General features: G+C 44.8%; 2 protein-coding genes across 5 annotated transcripts in view; one reads left to right on the forward strand and one right to left on the reverse strand.

The window, feature by feature from the left end:
• On the forward strand, window positions 1-11076 carry LOC132328020 (dynein axonemal intermediate chain 7-like). Its single transcript, XM_059847809.1, is given in 7 exon segments — window positions 1-64; window positions 7569-7825; window positions 8523-8667; window positions 8918-9132; window positions 9728-9895; window positions 10069-10182; window positions 10732-11076. Coding segments are annotated over 7 exon segments (1239 nt in total). The 3' UTR covers window positions 11008-11076.
• Window positions 11016-21497, reverse strand: part of IRAG2 (inositol 1,4,5-triphosphate receptor associated 2) — a 19076-nt gene continuing 8594 nt past the window's right edge. For 2 of the 4 annotated variants that reach the window (XM_059846088.1, XM_059846089.1), the window contains exons 5-20: window positions 19708-19754; window positions 19560-19624; window positions 19344-19460; window positions 17843-17925; window positions 17646-17718; window positions 16869-16923; window positions 16756-16783; window positions 16072-16212; window positions 15535-15669; window positions 14639-14786; window positions 13707-13750; window positions 13037-13114; window positions 12865-12929; window positions 12323-12424; window positions 12080-12184; window positions 11016-11693 (exon numbers count right to left, since the gene is read on the reverse strand). In XM_059846088.1, the coding sequence (XP_059702071.1) occupies window positions 11450-11693; window positions 12080-12184; window positions 12323-12424; window positions 12865-12929; window positions 13037-13114; window positions 13707-13750; window positions 14639-14786; window positions 15535-15669; window positions 16072-16212; window positions 16756-16783; window positions 16869-16923; window positions 17646-17718; window positions 17843-17925; window positions 19344-19460; window positions 19560-19624; window positions 19708-19754 (1530 nt within the window). In that variant the 3' untranslated portion in view covers window positions 11016-11449. The remainder of the gene's footprint in view (window positions 11694-12079; window positions 12185-12322; window positions 12425-12864; window positions 12930-13036; window positions 13115-13706; window positions 13751-14638; window positions 14787-15534; window positions 15670-16071; window positions 16213-16755; window positions 16784-16868; window positions 16924-17645; window positions 17719-17842; window positions 17926-19343; window positions 19461-19559; window positions 19625-19707; window positions 19755-21497) is intronic. The other 2 variants (XM_059846092.1, XM_059846091.1) reach the window with 2 other exon arrangements.

Here is a 21497-nt window from a genome sequence, read left to right on the forward strand (position 1 = left end):
ATGGCCCTGCCAGCACCCCTGGGGAGGAAGAACCATCCAAAAACCACGGTGCTGCTACGGCACGGTAACCACGAGAGCACTGGGATAAAAAATGGCACAGAGACCTGCAGGGGAGCGAGGCTTTGCCGAGGGCAGGGCGCAGGGTCTGGAAGCAGCTGCTCTCACACACAGGTTACCTGCTGCCAGCCTCTTCTGTTTGCCCTGCAGGGAGCTGCAGAACCCTGGGAAGCAGCTCCCAAAAGAGCAGGGAATTAAAGCAAACAGGAGCTGACCTGGGGCAGCCTCTCAACGTACAAGGCTGTGAACCATGACAGCTCCAAAGGAGCTTCCCAGTGGTCTCCCTGGAGTGGCTGCCGGCATGTCAGGAGCAGGAGCCAGTGCTCTCAGCTGTCACGGTCACTAAGCCCAGAGGTGCCCTTACATGCTCCACTAATCTGTAAAAATAACAGTGAAGACCCCTCCTGCCCTCCTGGAGTCTTGAGGATACCTGAGACATTTCAGGCACAGGGGCATCTTTAGTTCCCAGCTGTTAGCTTCCAAATTTTGGACATTAAGGATTTCTCTCAGGCTCCAATGGCTCCATGCTGGATGCAGGTTTGTGTCCCAGCTGGAGGTCTAGAGGTGTGATCTCAGCCACCCAGAGGCATTTACTTGTTTCCCCCTATTGGCTCACCTTCTGTTTTTTTTCCCCAATAAATCAATCAATAGGATTATTACAGTACAAAAGAATATATGTTTGGATTTGCAAGACGTATTTGGATAATCTGGCCAGGGTTTGGCCTGTGTGCCCTGAGTCCCTGTGGTTAGCACAAAGCTGCTGCACACCTGTACAGTGCACCTGGCTAACTCTGCTTGTTCTTTTTCACTCCAGAACCCAGCACTCCTCCCTGCTCCAACAGGATTCTGTGGGGTAACACCACCCACAGGAGTCTGCACAGGGAGTTGATCCAGTTGCTCTGTACCTGCTGACTCCTGCAAGAGCATCTCCTCAGCATCCCTGTGTGTCCAGAGGGTATCCCAGGTGCAGGGACAGGACATCTCACTGCACACATCTTGGTCCTGCACAGGACACTGCCCCTCAGCCCTTCCTAGAGCTCCCAGCTCTGCAGCTGCAGCTGTCTCCTCTGTACTACCCTGCAGGAATGTCACAGGGCTCCTGGGGAATGAAGCCTAGGAATTCCATGGCACGCCCCAGGTGATCCTGCCTGTCCTTCCACAGGAGGGAGATCACTTCAGCTGCACAACTTAATGGCAGCTAATCATGGCATGGTCCACTGGCTGCCTGGTCAGGCTGCCCCTTCCAAAGGCCTTGGAAAAATACAGGGTGTTTGGAACAGCAGTGGTGACTTCAAATGCCTACCTTGCACAGCTCTTTGTGGCAAAACAAGTATGAAAAATTAAAAAAAAACAAAAATAACCCTAACATAATAAGGAACAGCAGCAAAGTTTTCAACTTCTTAATCCTCAAATCCCTCCCCCACTTAAAAGAAAAAGCATTTATTGTGAAGAAAAATTAAGGAAAGGCTGAGGGGCAAAAAAGTAGAAAAGCAAAGCCACTGATTCCAGTGTGCCCGAGAGTTTTTTTTGCAGGATGTGGATTTTAAAGGGGTGCTGTGTTTCAACCTGAGAATCACAACAAAATGCAGGGAATTTACTCTTGCTGCTTTTTCCTGAGAGCCCGGAGAGACAGGGAATTATTTTGAGGTCACTTGCACAATGATGTGTGGGTCTGCAGATCCCATTTTCTTCCCTGTCCAAATGATGCCAGGGGATCACCTCACCCAGGACTATGAGACCATCTGGAAAATATCATCTAGTGCATTATTCCCTGTGCCAAAGGGATATTTATAGATAAAGTAAATAATGTTGTCACAATCCAAACAAATAAGGAGAGGCTGCAAGGCAGTGGAGTGTCTCCTCCCCCACCTCTGTGCATGGCTTTGTCCCAGGAGGGGCCAGCTGGGATCTTTTAAGTCCCTTCCAACCCAAATCATTCCATGATTCCATGATCCTTCCAAATTCAGCCAGTTTTGGAAAGCAGGTGGGAGCCGTTGAACCAGTCCTTCACAGGACCAGGCTCCCTCTAAGTCCTTTGTCCAAATCTGCTCCATAAAACCATGTAATTGCTCAAAAGGCTGTATATTTTTGACACAAAATAGGGTCATTTCAAAGGAGTTTTTCACAAGAAGTGAAATTCTTTTCCTCAGCTGAGCAGTTCAGGTTATTATTCACTGTTTGGATCTAACCCACTGAACAAAATACTGCCGTTGCCTTTAGAAAGAAAAATCCATTGAGCAAGTTCAGGCCAGCTCTCATTACAGGCTTCCTATATTTATTAATGGAAAATTAAATATTCTCTTTAGATAGGCAGTTAGGTGCATATTTGTGTCTCCAAAGTGGTTTCAGGTTCTCAGTTGTTAAACTAATGGATATAATTCCCTTTGCAGCACTACCTAGTGTGGCTCCATGTTATTATGGTCACGGAAATGAAATGAAGAGCACATGTCTGACCTTTCCCAGCTCAGGTCTGTCTTCCCAAAGGAAGTGTGTAGAATACCAACCATCTGGTTTATCTTGTATTTCCTTCCCATTGGAGGTTTATCTCATCATTCCCAGGAGTGTAGGAAATCCTGTTTCAACACAGCCTCTTCTTGTCCACTGGACCTGTGCTGGAATCACAGAACAGAATATTCCCAGCTGGAAGGGACCCATATGGATCAACAAGTCCTGTTGAGGGAGGGAAGTATTGGGTTTGGGGCCCTTGGGATGTGGCCCTTTGCAAATGATAGAGAAACAGTGATGAATGCCATGCTGGGGAACATAAAGCAGGTAGCAGAGAGGAGAGGTGGGAGAAATGCTCCCTGACAGTTTTGAAGTTTAAGCAGGCATCAGAGTTCTGTAATATGGATGACCTCATGTTTGTGTTTTAGTTTGGGGTATTCTGTGCCCTGTATTTTGTACTGCTCTTCTAGAGTAGAGCTGTGGCATTCACATTCCCTGAACATGATTCCTTAGCCCAGGATTTTTCTCCTGGGGAGCTGAAAGGCAGCGAGAAGCCTCAGAAAAAAGAAAAACAATTCATATTTCATTTGCTTCTCCTGTGTTCTGCTCATGTGAAATGTGTTTAGAGATTGTTTACCCAAAAGTGATTGCCTGATTAGACTTTGTGTGAGTTGTTTTAACTCATTGGCCAGTTAGGGCCAGGCTGTGTCAGAAATCTGGAAAGAGTAATGAGTTTTCATTATTATCTTTTTAGCATTCAGTAAGTATCTTTTCTATATTTAGTAGAGCATAGCATAGCATAGCATAGCATAGCATAGCATAGCATAGCATAGCGTAGCATAGCATAGCATAGCATTCTTTAATATAATAAAGTATAATAAAGTAATAAATTAGCCTTCTGATAAGATAGAGTCAAATGCATCATTCTCTCTCCTCATCAGGATTGCCTGCTTCTACAATATAGTAAAAGTACCTTCACCTGGAGAATTAACAAAATAGCTGTTATTACCTCATCTTCTAAAACCAGGCCTGCATCTTTCATGTGCTTTGGGCTGGCTGTTCAGATGCAGCAGTTTGTGGACTGAAAGTAGGAGGATGTTGGAATTGAGAAGAAAGGATTTACCCCTTGGTGTTCAGTTGACTGCAGTTAGGGAGAGGAGAAGCGGTTTTGAGCGATTCCAGTGCCTGACCAGCGCACAAAGCCAGCCCATATCCCTGGGATCCACATTCCATTCTGCTGTAGTTAGGTGTCAGATTCAAGGAGCTGGAGTCTTTCTTCTGTTTGGCAAACACTGGACTTTCCATAGGAACATCCAGCACCTTGTAGTTCTGCTGGGTGACTAAATGACAGAAGATTCTTTCTGCAGGTTCTTGTATGAAGTTCCATCTTCTCCTTCTCTGCAAATGAACTTGGTCCAGGCTCAATGTATGGATGCAGGAGGATGCAGGGGAGCAGGGAAGAGCTGTTGCTGAGTGTGTTCAGTGCTTGTCCTGATGTTGTCTCCTTCAAAAGAGAGCCTCAAATCAGATTCCACCACTTCCAGGATGTGCTTGGCACAAATTCAAGCATTTTGCTGTCTGCTCAGAATGCAGAAGTTTTTTCTCTTCTCTGTCTTGCAGTCCTGAAATGGAGTGCCTTCCCTACAGCCAGCATGGAACACACATGTAGGTCCAGTCATCATTCTCCTAGGGAACCAGGGTGTGGTCAAGGCATTTGTGTGCTGCGGTCTCGCAGCCTTGCCAGCTTTTGGGCCCTGGAGTCTCTTTCCACATTCTCCAAATGGATGGAAAAGTGAAAACTCATGTATTTTGATGATGATTAAGCACAGCTTTCTGATGCTACGTAAATAATTTTGATACTTCATCTATGAGTTACAGGCATTTGTAAAAACTTCAGCCTTTGTTTCCAGCAATCCTATCCATCTGAAAGCATGTGCATTTCTAAACAGGTCTTCTGTATGGAAGCTACATTAAAAATTAAAAGTAGTGCATTCTGCCTTATCTAGTCTGTTTTTTCCCTACAAGTTCTTCAAAACAGGTAACAAAAATGGTTTAGTTCTATTCAGTCAAGTTTAGTCCGATTTTTAAAATCCTATTGCAGAGCTTCAATGTTTCAGGCTGCATGTATGGGATCAAGAAATACTTTATTAGACAGGAGTGCTTTTTGGAACTTCAGTCATTGGAATGTTCTTCTCAGTCCTAGCTTTTAACAGCTTGTTTCTATGAAACGTAAACTTCTACCACTGGGATTTAGCATGCTTAGTTTGTTCAGCATAAGAACCATAGGTACCAGCTCAGTCAATAAACAACTCTTTTTCACTGTAACTTTTTCCACCTTCTTGAATCTTACTGCATTTTACTCTTTAATTCCAGGTAATTCTTCTTTTTAAACAAGCAAGCAAACAAACACAAAACAGGCAAAACTGCATTTCCTTGTGGGGCACATTTGGAATGTATCCATGTTATCAGAGTTGTAGGAGTGACTCAGTTTCTGCAGAAGAAAAGATGCAGCTTTTGCCTCAAGATCACATGGATTTACTTGAATGGTGCAGAGTAGATTTTCTTTCTGAATCCCTCTAAAAAAAAAAATCACATGCTGTCTTGTGAAGCTGGATTAGCCCAGACTGAGACACCAGGCTGCAGTTCACAGGATGGCCATAATACACAGGAATCACCAGGGTGTGTTTCACAGCTGGAGCAGTCTTTATCTTTCCTTCTTCCTTCTTCTCTCCTTTTTCCTTTGTCCTGCACCATGATGGTATTTCTTTGTCCATATCACTGTCCTTTTGTCTGTACCTGTCTGCATCTGCTGCTCAGTCCTTCTCCCTCACTGTACTCTTCTCTTTATAACCCTCTGTCCTGCTGCCCATCCCTCTCTTTCTCCATTCCTCTGCTGCACCTTCCCCCCATACCCACCTGCCGTGGTCATTTTCTCTCTCTGTCCTTGCTTCCCTCTGTCTCTGTATCTCTCTGTCCTTCCTGCGTGTTTACCACTCTGTCTTTTTATTTGTCCTTCTCGTGTTCCTTTTTATTCCCTTGTTAGGAAAATTAATCCACAAAACCAGAGATTTATGTCCAAAAAGGAGACAGAGGAGTCCTTTTTTGGCTTTATTTGAATAAAGGGAGAGGCCATGGGGCATTCCCCTGGGATCTCTCAAATTTTTGGAGGATGCAGCCTCCTTTTTATCCTAATTTCCCGGCCACGTTTTCCCTTCTCTCTTTCCCCACTGGCTGAGGTACTTGAGAGGTACAGACTTCCCAAAACACCTGGTACTGAATATTTCCCCTGATATGGAATTTAAGGGTTTTTCTTCCTCATTGTTTCTTTCATCTTTCAATGACTAATTTCATTTATCAGCAAACCTAAAGTTTATTTGTAAAAGCAAATATCTTTTTCCATTCATCAATCAGTGGAATCCTTCCCATTGTTTATTTTATCTCCCAGTGCTAGTTTTATCTACCGCAGACCCACAGCTTGTTTGTAAAGACAAATCCGCTATTCCTCTCACCCTGTTGCTCTGTCCTGCTCCCTGTGCCATTGTTTTTCAATGGATCCTTCTGTCCTGTTCCCTGTCCCTATTCTTTTTTAACCCCTCTCCATCGTGCTGCCCATCCCAGTAGTTTGTATTTCATCTCCATTCCACACCCTGTTCTTCCTTTTCTTCCTGTGTCCTGCCTGCTCCCACTCCCGGTTTGTCTGTCCCTGGTGCTCCCATCGCGCTGCTGGATGGGTCTGTGAGGGCAGGTGGGGATCCCGGGGTTCCAGCCCGGCGGGGGCAGCAGCAGCAGGGACGGGAGGAGGCAGCTCCAGCAGCTCCAGCTGCTACCCGAGAGTGGGAAGGGAGTGGGATTGACGGCTGCAGCCTGGGCACGCTGCCCTGGGCCGGCCACCAGCCTGGGACAGTGACACTGTGCTCCAAGGTCCCCTCCAACCCAGGCCACTCCATGATCCATGGAAACGCTGCAATATCTCCATGTGAATGGAGCAAAGTTGATAAATATAGGGATGTTTTGATAACACTTGGGTTTTGTTGACATTTCTATTAATGATTGTTGAATCATGTGGGGAGATAACAGGACAGATAGGAAAATGCAGTTTGTCCCCACACTTATTTTTATTTATTATTTATGCTTGTGGGCATGTTTATCATGTTTCTATAGCTATGTGTACTATTAAACATATGTTAATGGGTGAGACACACAGTCTTTATGAATCTGCCTGGCTCTGGGGAGATTTACTTCCTCAGAAAATGATGATTCCAATGCATATCATGGTAGGCATTGGTGTAGTGTGGGGTGGTGCTGAGTATTACCTGAATAAGTGCTTAAAGTGAGATACCTGGTCTTGCACCTTGTTAAAAGGGGGCCTAATTCTAGGAAATACAACTGTTTGTCTGTCCCACATAAGTTGCAAATTTCTCCAGTGTTGTGGTGTCATTCTTTGGTTTAAAAGGAGCAAGTTTTCTTGTAGTACTGACTTGAACAAAACAACTGCAATATACTGACATGATTTGGCTCCACTTTACAGCATTTTAGAGTTGCCATTTTTTGATTTGGTCTCACTCTCTCAGAGCAAATTTCCTAACAATTACAGTAGATGTTTTTACAGTATTGAACACTTTTTTCTTGAATCCTGTCAACAGTAACTTCTCTCCTCCTGTACCATCCCTTGTGATGATTTATGGGCCAGTTTGGCTTTTCTAGAGAAAATATTTATAGCCATTTTTGTACACAGTTTTTCTGCCTTTTACTAACATTTTCCAATTAATTAAACCTTAAATTTATTATTTTATATGATATACATGTATTTCTTTTTTTTCTATGCATAATTATCTGAAATTTGTATTTCATGTTAAATCCCTCTTGCTTCTCATAATTATGGTATGTTTTTCAGCTTCAGCCCATGACCTTTTGGTGCCTTACTTTTATTTATTTTGACATATTATGTTATTTGCCTCATTTCTTTTCCTATCAATACAATCTTACTAAACCTGCCCAGAATCTACTGCATTATTGTCCTTGTGAAATTCTTCTGTGGGTAACGATGGACTCATTTTGTCAGTAAGACCTTATTCCCACTTCCAGCGCAGGGAAAACCTCGGCACAGGGCAATGTCGGGGAGTTTGGGCACCCACTGAACTCCTGCTGTCTGCTGAACTTTCCAGAAGAGGAGGCCCTGCTGCAGGAGGAGCCAGGAGGCAGAGAAGAGGCACCACAAGTTGTGGATTTGGAGCAGCTGGTGCCCGTGGGGGGTGTGTACCACATCTCTGCCTTGCAGCTGCCACCCCAGGCCCAGGACGTCGGGAACTGGACCATGGTGGAGGTGAGGGAGGACAGGGATCAGTCCTGGTGCCCCTGAGGAGCTGCTCCTGAGCTTTGTCACTGCTGTCACATGCACTGCACACGAATTCCTGACAGCAAACTAACCAGGCAAGGTTTGCAAATCATTTTTTCACGTGTGAAAGGTGGAGGCACAGTGGTACCAAAAACCACTGCTGGTTCAGCTCCAGGCTCTTCAGGCTGGCTGAGGGTTGTGGGCACTGGGTTCTGGTTTCCTCTAGCACTGACCGACCCCACAGATGGCACTGTGAGGCTGGAAACCTTTAATAAGCAAAACTCCCAAAAAGCCAAACCCAGAGGGCAGGACTGTGGGCAGGGGAAGAGGCCCAGGATGTTCATTCCCAGCCCCTGCGACCTCTCCTTCCCTCTGGCACTGTGGGGACGGTGGAATTACAGCTGCTTTTGCCTCCCCTGCTCCTGCTGTCTGAGGCTGGGGATCCGTGAGGAATGGCTGTGGCCCTGCTGTGCCCTGCCCTGAGGGTGCCTTCAGCAGCACAGGAAGGGCCCAAGGCCTCGTGGTAGCTGCTCTTCCACTGCCTCCAAAGCTGGACTTGGAAATGTGCAGTATTGGCAAGCCATTTTAAATGGGGGTTAAAAAGCAGTGGTTAGATGAACTCAAAGGAAAAAACCCTGCATTTTCTGATAAACCCTTTATCTGTCCTTTTCCTCTCTTGCCAAAGCTGCTGGATGTTGGATTAGAGGTGTATCCATATTCCCCAGGACAGGCTGAAGATGGCACACGGGAAGCAGTGTAGATAACCCTGGGGCTCCCTGATAATGTGATTTATTTTAAAGTGCCTGTGGTAGCCCGATGGGATCCTGCAGGTATGAACTTAAGACATAAATTTGTTTCAAATTTGAATAGTGGAATTTATACCTGAGTTGGACTGTTGTTACAATCCAGCTGTAAAGATAAGGGCGAGTGTGGAGCCCAGAAATAGTTTGGGGGTGGCAATATTAATAAAAAAAAAACAACTAAAAATCCCCAAATCAATTATTACTTTTTTGGTTTTGTTTTACTTCAACATTACTGCTAGAAGCATTCCATGTACATCTTTCCATCCTCTTTTTTTAGGCCAGTGGTGGAGAACTGATGGCATCAGCAAGATAACCTATGAAGCAGAAGAAAAGAGCATCACCTTTAGTATGGGTGACTTTCATACAGTAGCCCTTCTTCAGGATGCTCACCTGAACCTGCCCTATCAGGCCTGGGAATTGCATCCTGCTGGTGTGGATGAAGGACTCTTCACAGTTACTGCAGTCTTTGCAACCATTCAGACACAAATTAAGGTACTGTCAATTTTTAAATCAAACATTTGCAGTTAAAAACCCCCATAATTATTACAGTGTCCCTGATTAAGAATTTGGGATGCTTCTACAAGAGCAATTTGAATCTCTCTTCCTTTCCAAGAACTGCACTGGCTATTTAATTTCAGTTGTTTACTATAAGAAATAGTACATTTCACATAGCAGAAATGTGCATTTGCTCTGTAAAGTTTCAGTCAGTCCTTGCTGCTGGTTTTGCCTTGCTGTATTCAATCTTGTTCCACCTGTTAGAGAGCTGAAAAGTGTTTCTCTCTCCTCCCAGCTCTAACAAGAGAAATACAGGGAGTTCCAGCAGCCTACTACTAACGCTCCTTGTTATCAAAGTTCAAGCTACTCATGATTACCCATCTGTTCATTGGTGTATAAATCAGTACACCAGTGTCATTTCTGATTCCTACACTAGGCTGGCTTTCTTCAGCATCTATAAATGAAAGGTCACAGCCCAGAGTAGCAGATGATGTGGGTAATGCCCAGCATAGCAAAAATATCAATATTTGAAGCCTAAACCAGAAAGGAGCTTCCATGACCAGTAAGTTACTTTCACTGGTTTGTACAACAGGATAATCAGTGTATGTTGTCTTCAGTAGTGGTGGAAGAGGAGGAGGTGCTTTCCCACATCACAGGAAAATGGATGAGTCCTTTTGCCCTCAGAGCAGCTTTGAAAAGAGCTGGAGTGAACATTTTCCCAGCAGAGTACTCTCCCAAGTATGTCCCTGTGCCCAGGAAGGTGAGTGCCAGAGAGGTTCCTGGTGGTTTTTCCCTGTTTTTCACTCAGGTCACCCTTTCCTGCACTGGGAGCTGCTGTGCTGCCAGCTGAGGCAGGGACTGAGTAAAGCAGGCTCTGGCACTGCTGTGACACAGGGAACAGAGATTTGTCTGATTTGTACTTGTGCACTGCAGGCTGCCCTGGCAGAAGTGAAGGCCTATGAACAGATGGCTCTGCTTGCAGCTGCTTTTGCTTTTGCTCACAGCAAGTGGAATGGAGAAGCAGGGCCAGAGCAAGTTGTGTTCAAGGTTTGTGGAGTCCCAGACTTCCAGGGCAGACCAGCACTGACTCCTTCCCCAGTCAGAAACAATTAACTCACCCGTGGTGGCTTCAGCCCCCACCTCAGTTCAGTGTCATAGACTGGGGGACACGAGTCCCAGCAACAGGGACTCTAAGGAAAAGTCACCAAGGGAGGCTTTAGCCAGAGCTGGGGTGACAGAGCTTCATGCTCTTCAGAGGCCCCTTGAAAATCAGCTATCTGCTGTGCCAGCTTTTTAGAAAACAGCTGGGACTTTCTTCCTGCCTGTAGGGTTTTCTTTTGCTCCCTGTTGCAAAAGAGGGAATGAGCCACCTCTCTGCTGGTTTGTCTCCACCTGTGAGCTAATACATGGTTAAAACTTCTCCCAGCCAGACAAACACTCCCACGTGTGGCTGAAGAAAGGTAGCACACCCCACTGTGAAAGCTGCAGTGGCTTTCCCACTCTCAGGTTAAGTAAGTTCATGTGACACACAAATATTGGAATTTGTACTCTGACAATAGCACAGGCTTCACCTCAGTGCATTTCTTCCTGCAATAGGTGAGTGAACATCTCACTGCAGGTTCTGCCAAAGGCAACCACTGGTATCTTCTGATGTTCAATGGTGAGAAAGTGCAACACCTCAAGCTCACTGAAACCAGTGAAGCTTTTTCAGAAAAGCTGGAAGATGAGTCTGAATTTCACTCCACACTCTACCATATGGTCAAGGATTCTGCCAGCAACAAAGCCATGGATAAAGTGGAAAGAGCTGGCTTCCTGTTCATTGATTCTGTGTATCAGCTGCTCCTTGCTACCAGAGTCTTAGCATACTCTTAGACACTGCATGCTTTCCTTCAAAACTTTATTATCAAAAGCTTTCAATAAAGTTACATTTCAAGTCTTAAATCCTTTTCTATTCAAAACATTGAAACAGGTTCTAAAATGCAAACATTTTATCTTTGTTCAAGCAAAATAAATTCTTTATTCAATTGTGGCTAGACCACCTAGACACGTTTATTGTTAGCTACCTTCAAAATTGCTGTTCTTTTGTGAACCTCAGTAGAGCTGAGACCCTTTTAGCTACTTTTAAAGATGACTTTTGTCAGAATGGGAAAAATTTTTTTTTTTTTCAAGTCATGCTTTAAAGAAAAAACTTCATCTCCTCCCCCAAAATACCCACAACCCCACAAAACAAATCCAGACAAGTAACCTTAAATAAGGCCAGCTTCAGCTCCTGTCCTGCACAGCGTGGCAGGGAGCCCTGGCAGTAGAGCCAGGGTTATACTGGGGGAGGGCCGTGGTGCTGCAGTCCTGTGTAGGGCCACAGCAGCTGCTGCAGCAACCTCCAGGAGTCCCCAGTGCCCACAGGGGCTGCATCTGCTGGCCTCTGCAGGGACAGCCCCATCAGGAAACTGGTGAGAGCAGCCAGCAGGACCAGGATAGACACGGACACCCAGAGGGTTTTGTTGGCGTTGCAAAAAGAAGCCTTCAAGTGGGACGCCCACGCTGATATCGAATTGTACCTGGGCAGGGTAGGAAAGCACAGAGCCCTTCAGGGTTTCCCCAAAATGTGCAACTCTTCCCACCCCACCCCAAAAACCCTTGCAGCAAACCAGATCCCACAAACATCAAGAGTGACAGGTTGTTACTGTTTTGGGAGCTGTGCAGGGGGAGCTTCTGTTCTGAGTTTAAAATACAGTCAAGGAAGCAAATCCTTGATAAGCTGGCCCAGTTCACCCATCCACCCAGGCTCTCTCACACCAGTTCTGAAGAGGATTCACAAAAGCTGCCTTGCAAGAGAAGCAAGAAATCTTGCTCATAGAAAGCACTGAAAGTCCTAGCCTTTTGTTTGAACCCTCTTCCCATGTGCACCTCCCAAACACAGCTTTAACTTGTGAAAGAAACTTACATTGACTCCAGGGTCCGTTTGGATTGGTATTTTCCTTTTTCAGAGACACTTTCCTTCCTAGTTGGTTGTTCCTGTACTTCAGCAGGTGATTCCAACTGCTCATTCCTGTAAACAAGAATCAGCAGCTCCAAAGCTTTGCCAAATTCACAACAGCCTGGCTTTATAGCCCTGACCAGGTGGTGAATTACAAGCTCATTAAAAACTAAACCAGCACACCTGGGAGGAGGCTGCTGCTGAACTTACTTGGTTTCAAAAGGCTCCTCTTCATACTCTGCCCAGGAATAGGTGCTGAGGAACCTTTGCAGCGAAGGACGCTTCTCATTCTGCTTCACCCCTAGCCTGCCCCTGCCATGTGTTAAACACATTTGTCTGATTTTCCTCAGCAGATAGAGAGCAGAAAATCAGAAATTTAGCAACAGCTTACTCATTTGGTTAACCACAGACAATTAACTTACAAATTTAATTGCTTGAAATTAGGACCATTCAAAAAAACCCCAAATGAAATCAAACAAAACTACAGATCCATCCACTGTAGATATTTAGATTTCACATTTTAGTTCTAAAGCAAGAAAGTTGTGGGAATTTTCTTTAGAGCTTTCAATGCTCAATAAATAAAGAGGGTGTGCTCATAAAGCTAACTTACCTATTATAGCACATAAAACTAATGTGAAAGGTACAGCCTAAACATTAGGGTACCCTAAGACGCTCCATAAACTGCTTACTGCAGGCACAGTTAGAGTTGAAAAATATTTTCCCCATTCAAAGACAAGCCCAGGTGACTTTACCAACTGCTTGATCTCCTGCTGAATCTGTCACTCCGTTCATCCCCATCAGGTTCATGGAACTGGGCCTGGAGGAGCAATTGCCACATTTACTGCACTGGCATTCTGATGCTTCATCCCAGCCAGTTTTGGGGAGGTGAAGCACCTCTGCATCCCTCCAGCAGCCCCTACTTACCAGTGGCACCCCAATCCCTGCATTCCCAACACTCCTGGGCACTGTTGCAATGCTAACTCTCCTCAGGGCTGACGAGGGCTACACAAATAAGAGGCATTACTGGCTCTTAGCAAGGCACAACTGGGTTACCCACTGAGCACACAAAATACCATCTGGTTTGTACAGGCTATATTCAAAAAAGAGGTGCTGACACTTAGTGTGAAGTGACACACAAACAATCCAATCTCAAGGGCAGATCAAATCAGATCTTTCAAGCAGCATCTTTCCACAGTAAGTTCTTTCTGCCCACCTGAGTGAGGCTGGCTGCACAGCTTCCAGCTAAATACCAACATTGAAGGTAACTAAATTCTCCTAACCTTGTTCACAGGAATTCCTACACTCAGTTTGAACTGCTCCCAAATTTTTGTGCTAAACCCTCCTTTAATTCCAAGAGAACACGCATGAACAATATTTCTTAACCAGTGAGTGAGAGCCCAACCATTTTATTTTCATCTTCTAAGGGGAACCACTTAGAAGGTTGGTGGGGTGCCTGAAAAGTAGATCCTCATGTTTGAGGACACCAGCCCATATTTGTGACAGAAAAGCATCAAGTCAAGCATGTAGCAGAGCACCAGCACATAAAGCAAAGAAAAACACAAACACACTTAAAATTTGTTGTAAGGACCATTACCTTAAAGTTAAAAGGACCTGGCAGCTTCTTATTTATAGATTCATCTGTGAAGAGATCAGACATCAGAGCTTTACAGGAGGAGCTTGCTGCTTACGGGAGTGCAGCAAGTTTAATTTGCAGCTTAAGGTCTGACTTTCTGGAGTGTTTTTTTTTTTAAGCAAAGCACTGTGAGAAGGCAGAAATGAGGTCTCCGGACAAAGCTTCGTATTCCATTAAATAAGTTCATAACATTCACACATTACCCATCCTCTGCAAGCATCAACTTCTGTCACTATTATCAAATATATTCTATTATTGAGGTAGTGTCCTGTTACAGGACTGTCTTTCACAGTCAGGACTGTAATACAAAAGGCTCCTGCAAGGATTTTATGGTGTGGAACACTTCCCTTTTGATGTTTAAAAAACACATCCTATTTTTCAGAAGAATTAATACTTCCGTGGTAAAGCTACAAGTGAACAGCACTGGCTGCAAACCTGGTTGCTTGGAAGGGGAAATTGAGGCCCCCTGCACTTAAGGGGTTTGTAATTCCGGTGTAGAAAAGGACAAGGTGCACGCTGTAGAGAGGAGCCAAAGCTCAGCTACCTAGAAATAGCTACTGTGAACAAGCTCCTAAACTTACTGCTCACAAGGAATAAGATTATCACCAGCACATGCCATGCACTTTGCTGAAAGCCAGGACATCCCCGTGTAGTTGCAGTGGTCCCACACACACCCTGAGATCCATGATAGTTTAGGTACAAGTTTAATTTCAGAGAGCTGCTTTTAATAGTCCTAATAAATGGCTAAAAATAGTCCCCATTTTTAGAAGGGGAGGGCAAAACACCCATATAATTCTGTCACCTAAGATGTGAAGGGATTATATTACTAATCTGCAGCTGTAAGGGTTTGTCTGGCAGGTGCTAGCAAGGGGAAAGAGGCTTTTCCTGGTTACCTCTCTCTCCAAGGGAGCTGAAGGACCTCTCGTTCTGGAGCAGGACCTGCTTGAGCTCCTCGAGCTCGGCGTGCTCTTTGGCGTACATGCGCTTCAGATTCTCCACGTGCTGGATCATCACCTCCACAGCCTTGCTCACCCGGCTCTCCTGAGGGAGCAGGGAAAGCAGCAGCTTTCAGGAATTGCCTCATGTTTGGAGATTTCCCCCTCCAGCATCTGCTCTCCTCTGCTATCTCACTTTTATCATCCCTTTCAAAGCTTCATTACAACCCCTGTCCTGGCACATGGTACACAGGTTTCATTTCTCTGGGCATCACTCTTGTTGTAAAATAAATCAGTCCATCTTCAGTTTTCCAAGCTCTTACAACTCATCATCATCACTTCCTCTGACCTACAGTCTCAGCTGCCACCATGCATTTGCTGGTATTGCCAAGTCAAATTTTCGTGCTGCTCTGGGGTATTATACACAACTACACCTAACATTTGAGCAGGACTTTGTAATTTTCCATAGATTTGGCTGATTAGCTGCCCTTTTCATAAGGCACAGAACCACTTTGCAGCATCATTTGCCATTGTTACCACATTGCAGCAGTGAGATGTACAAAATACCAAGCAAAGTCTTTATTGTTTGGGTTTTTTCCAACCAGAACCTTATTTCTGCTGTGGTATTTTGCACATCTAGTGCAGCATAGCTGCTCTCAGTGCCTGGGATTCCTTATAAGAACACAGAAAAAAGAGAAGGCCAGGACTAAGCTGTCCTGACCAGTCTACGCTACACACATCAGATTCCCAAATGCAATCCTGTAACCGTAAGCCCAGCAAGAAGATGTGGCTATCCCCTTTGCAGCCAGAAGCTTTTAACTTTGTACAAAGTACTTTTAGGTGGAAAGCATTACCTGATTAATAGCTCCCAACATCTCTGCTCTGCTGGCAACTCGAGCTGCATATTGGCTAAGGAACTGCAGGCTTTTCTGCAGCTTCTTAATGATCTCCTGTGCCTGGTTATCTTCTTCACACAAAGGAACTAATGCCTAAGAGCACACATTGGTAAGAAAACTGGTGTGAATTATTTAACAGAGAACAAAGGGTTGAGCTGACAACACTGAGGAGCTGCATTCAGGCCCACATCAACATCCTTAATCAGTGCAACTTGGATAGAGAGCTACAGTGGGCAGAGACCAGAGCATAAAAGCAGCTGAAGCAGGGGGCAGATGTTTGTGCAACAGAAAAATTCCCTGCTGCCTGAGCACACGATGCACTTGGATCAAGGTTACCCTTCATAATCTCTCCTATTTCAACTGCATTGTTCCAGAACTTCATTCATATTTGCTCATCATGTATCCTGTGCACCACCCCGCCTTAAAAAAAGCTGTTTTAAGAGACACTCACACATGCTTATCCCATCCACCCTACCAGACCTGGCCAATACTGACCTCTAACATATTCACAGCATTTGTGATCTCCTTTTTCAAGTTTTCTTCAGCCAGGTCTCGGGACCTCTCTTCAAGCTTCACTCTTTTGTCCAAGGTAAACAAGTCACACTTAAAACCTAAAGACAGCCTCAGAAATTCAGCCTGTTGCGGGAGAAAAGATTTCAGAGGAATCCAAGTGATGCAGAAGTTTAAGTAGATTTGGACACTGATATGACATTTGGGGCTATACCCTGTGACCAAAGTTTAGGCAAGATACAGAAAAATAAGTGAACATGACCCATTTCCTTAAAGCAGGTCTTCCCATCTGTAGTGATGGTGGAAACGTTCTGCAGCCAGAAGAGGTGACATCCTGGCAGCACACTGTGCCATCTGTGCCTTTTGACAAAACTCTCTTAAATCAGCACATTCTGCCTGGGAGGAGGTCACAGCTATGTTCCTTCAAGCTTGCAAACAAATGTCACAGTAGTGACAAGTCTTTGTTCAATTTTACAGATTTCCACCTTTCTCCATTCCATCTCTTGCAAAAATTTCCATTAGGCTTGGAAAGAGATTTCAGAAGTTAGCCTACAGAAATACATCCAGTTAAACTGGATCACTCTTTTACATTGGAGGAGATATTAATCAGAGTTTATCTACAAGATCTGATATCTGAAATACTTCAGGATACAAGCAGCTGAGACTTACCTCTACTTCCTTCTCATTTGGAGAGTCACTGTAGGAGAAGAAAAAGAACCATGGAACAGACTGTGGCTTTAAATTCATACCTGCAGGAGATCTCTGAAAGTCAAAACACTTACGGCTCATTTTGCTTGGTTTTATCTCCTTTAATGCCACCTGCAGTGGGTGAACTCCCTGAGAAGAGAAAAACCCCCATTTTCAGACCAAAGTGAAAAAATAGCCTCCCCAAACCAACCTGCAAGAGACTTTTAAGCTTCCACAGAAGCCCCAGTTCAAGATCTCCAGTGTTAAGCTCTCACCACTGAAAAGAACTTGTGGTTCTATTCATTGTGAGGCACCACAGCACTGCCACCTGTACAAAGCCCCAAAAGTCAGTTGTTCAGGGCACTTCAGCTGGCATCTTATTAGCACAGAAATGGTTAATTGAAGGTTGTTGCTTCAGGATGTTATGCAATTTACTACCTCACCAGCTTTTAGTGATCTCCAAAGGCAAAAGAGGAGGTGATTTGAAAAGTAGGTATGTCTAAGGAAAAACAACATCCTGCTCCTCTATATCATGGATAGCACAGAAATGCTTCTTTTACAAATCTTTGAGGAGAGCAGGAGTGCCAAAAGTGTTTCAAACATCCCAACTCCTTTGCAGCTAAGAATTCTCCTCCTGTCTAGGGGAATGTGGAGCTGGTTAGATCAGTATCTGCAGAAATCAGAGCAGCAGATTTTGCAAGACACCACTGTTCTCCTCTTCATTTTGATCTCCAACTGCAGGTACCAGGCCCTCAAACAAAAGCCTCTGATCACTCTTGGTGTGGGACAAGCAGCTCCCTGCACCTGTCTACACAGCTCTGGACTCAGCTTGTGCTCCAGTAGCATGAAGGTGTTCAGCAAAACCCCCTTACCTTTCCTGCTGGGAACCACAGCTGGAGCTTCCTCACTCCGCTCTTTATTATTTTTCTTTTCCTGGTCCACTTCCTAAGGGCACATCAGAGCAGTTAGAGCAAGGGAGCAACCACACCACCCCTGGAGGGGCCTCTCCCCTCCTTTGTCACTGCTCAGCCAACCCAGCTGGGCTTTTCACTGTCACCAGCACTCTTACCTGGTCTTGTTTCAAAACATTTTGAAACACAGGCTTGTGTTCTTCCATGTCCAGGGAGGATTCCCTCTTGATCTGACTTGATCCTATGGAAAACATTCCCAAATCTAAAGGTAGCAATTAATAAAACACACCCAGCTTCTAACACCCACCATTTTAGCCATGGGCCAAATCGAGCCAAAAACCTGCATCAAATGCCATGAAAGACCACTGAGAAAAAGAGGAGGCAGCAAAGAATGCCATAAAGACACATAGGAAGTAGTATGATAACTATGATTGGAAAAAAATCCCCATAAGAAGTGTTATATGTCTACAGCTGAGAATATAATGTACTTCCTGTAGTTAAAGATGCAGGAGTTACAGTAATATTCCCTTGGATAAATAAAATTTATTATTTCACTACCAGTATGGAGATTTTTTTGTTTGGTAGGTTTGCTGTTTAGGAGGCAGCTTTTTATTAATATTTATACCTTGAAAAGCATCTAGAATATTTTTTTTCTCCTCTGTTTATGCAGTACACACAGCTGTGAGCCAAAGAAATGGCACAGGAAAAAAGAAAAAAAAAGAAAAGAAAAATTCAGCTTCAGGTTTGAAGGCTGCAAGGGGAGATTTATCAGTTCTAATAATAGGAACACTTTCTTTTCAGAGATGTGCAACAGATAGCTGAATTCTCAGACTTAAAAGCTATTGGGACTTCTTTAAATTTGTTCTGCATATCTGCTTCCTCTTAGCTAAAGGCACCTGGATCACATATGAAAATAACAGTAGAGGGAAATTAGTAGAAAGAAAATACTTTTAAATGAAGGGACAGAATTAGATTTCAGGAAGATAGTACTGAGGAAACAAACAAAACCAAACAAGAAACTGTAGTCTTATATTGAGGTAAAGATTAAAAAAATATTGCAAACAAGCATGCACAGGTATTCTGTGCTGCTTATTCAGATCAGCTTCACAAAAGCAGCTTAAATACAGTGTGTACAGATGCCCCAGTTTTGGTTTGGTTTTATAGTTTTTCAGTGGAAGAAAACCATCCGAGCTGGTAAGAATCTGGTGGGTGTTTATGGCTCTAGCAAAGACAGAACAATACTCAAATACCTCTACCCTCATCTCTCCTCTCGACCCATCCCAGCTTCTTGTGCAACAGCCTTGAAAGAGAGGAAAGTGGCACTGTTGAACTAACTGTTTAAACCCATAAAAGCATGTTTTCTCTTGTCAAAATGATCTGGGATTTTGTACCCACTCACTGTTTTGCCAGCTGAGCAAGCCCCAAGGTCTCACCAAGTTGTTTCATGCTCCCTTGCCTGCAGTGCTGTAGTAAGAGGGGTAAAAAACTTTATTCCTACTCAGCTTCACAGATGTTTGAGAGGACTGGCAGGTGAAAACACTTGCAAAAATAGAAATTCTCATGCTGTTGCTCTTACTCAGCTTCCTCACTTCAAAGATGTGCTGGAAGCAAACCATTTCCTTAGTGGGTGAGCAGCAGGCAGTGCAGCAGCCACTGTACCTGCCACAGGAGCAGCTGGCTCCTTATTGCTGTGTGTCTCCATTGCCATGGATGTTGGCACATCTTCCCCTCTCTCATGTAAGCCCTTGGATGATCTTTCCTCCATAACAAGGCAGTCTGCAACACCAGACAGCAGAAAGCACAGCTTTCTTTGTTCAGTAAGCACACAGACTTGGGCACATCCAGGACTCCCAGTGCCCCAGCTTGAGGACTCACCCAGTAGCGGTGCTGTGCCTTCCACTGAGGATGCAAGAGCTTCTTGGGCTGATGTTAAGTGATCACTGCCAAAACAAAACCCTTTCAGATACTTATCCACAGGACACAGATCTTAATAAAGGCTTTTAAATCCTGCACAAGACCTGACCTGGATGTGATCAGCGTGGCTGGTGGTGTTGTCTCCTCATGGTCGATCTTCAGAGAGAGAGAGAGAAAAGAGTGAGTATCAGAAGGTTAATGCCAGTATAAAACTTTCATGTCAAAACTTTATCTTCTCCAGCTGTGCCTAAACTATTCCAGCAGTGTAAAAATATGAAGCCACAGGGGCTAGCTTCTTAGCCGGTCCCCATAGGGTCAGAGCACCCCAGGCATGTAGTCTTAAGGCCGGATACCTCAGCCCTTCGGGGGTTGAGTTTCTGAGCCCGAACTACTGCACAGCCGCAGCCATCTTAGCAAGCTCAGTGATTGTCAGCTCTTAGTGATATCGGCTCTTTTATGGTTTCAGCTCTATAGCTTGCCAGGGGCTTTGGCTGGTCATGGCTTTCAGGAAAGCAGACGAGAGAAAGACGGAAGGCTGGCATCAGAGTGTTCCACGATGGTTTATTCTGAGGGTTTTGCTAAGGGTCCGAATGCAGCTCTTCTAACAAAACGGGCCAAGACAGCCCCTTTTATAGGGTTAGGTGGGCTTGGAAAGTGACCAATTGTAAGGGTTAGGGAAACTAGCCTATGGGGTCACAGAGAGATAAGCAGGCCTGGAGTTCCAGAGTGAAGACTTCTGGTTCAATTCCTATGACTCAGCATATTCTTATCTCTAAGTATTCCTGCATGGGGCCGTAGCTGGCCCTCTGCCTGCTACACAGCAGTAAAGAACTAGCTGTTAAGTTCACAGATTTGCCCACTAGTCTAAAGCCATCTCAGGAAAGTCATACTCAGATGTGTTTTGGTTCCTGACTCTGTGGTTGGCTCCTAACTTGCATCTTCAATGACCAACAAAGGTGTTGGTGCACCACCACTGCTCCATCTTAATTCTGTGCATCAGGAGAGATCCATTTTCAGGGTCTGGTACCCAAAACCTACAAATGAGGTGCACAGAGCTTCACTTGGCTGTAGAGATCAGGCTCATTAGGTAAATAAAATTGCCAATAGTCACAGCATGAGCAAGCAGATGGTTCAGAACACTGTGTGCTGTGTTGTACATCAGCATTATATGTAACAATTACCCAGCCCCTTCAGAGGCCTCAAGCCTCCCTGGTGTGCAAGCAGCAGAGGAACAAAGCAATTAAAAGCTGGCAGTTTTGCTCATGTTCCTCTAGTTGCCACAGTGTGGCTTTGGATCTGAGCCCTATCGCATCACAGACAAAACCAATATCCTCTTGAGGCTTTGAATTTCGAGGGAGGTGCTATTTGTGCAATATCCCTCTTCTGCATTTCACCCTGGAAAGCTCCAGCTCACTCATTCAGTTGTTGGGTTGTTCTCTCTTTATGGGTGAAAAATACAGGGGGGGAACTGATGAGGTTTAAAGGGTTAAGCTGGTAATGACTTGTACTGAATTACACCCACCGTTGAAGAAAAGTGCTGAACAGAAAACAAAACCAGCCCAAACCCACTCCTCTCTCCAAGAAGAGAAGGAAGAAGGATGAACAGCTCCCTGCACAGCAAGCACCCAAGAGCACTACTGAAGTGTGTGTGGAGAAACAACAGAAAAACCACATCAGCAAGTGATTGCCTGTGTTCTGGTATCCTTCCTACCCCCCTCAAATGCCCTCAGAGGACACAGGAAACCCAGCAAATGAGAACAGAAGGTATCCAGGGGCCCTGGTCACTCCTAAGAGTGACCAACTGCTCCCAGCATTAGGAAGTGCCTTTTCCCTCCTCCCTGCCCTGTCAGAGCTGGGCTGCTCTTGCACAGCCCTGGCCCTGCCAGGTGGATGCTTCCC

The sequence above is a fragment of the Haemorhous mexicanus genome, chromosome 5 (genome assembly GCF_027477595.1).
Source record: "Haemorhous mexicanus isolate bHaeMex1 chromosome 5, bHaeMex1.pri, whole genome shotgun sequence".
Lineage (NCBI taxonomy): Eukaryota > Metazoa > Chordata > Aves > Passeriformes > Fringillidae > Haemorhous > Haemorhous mexicanus.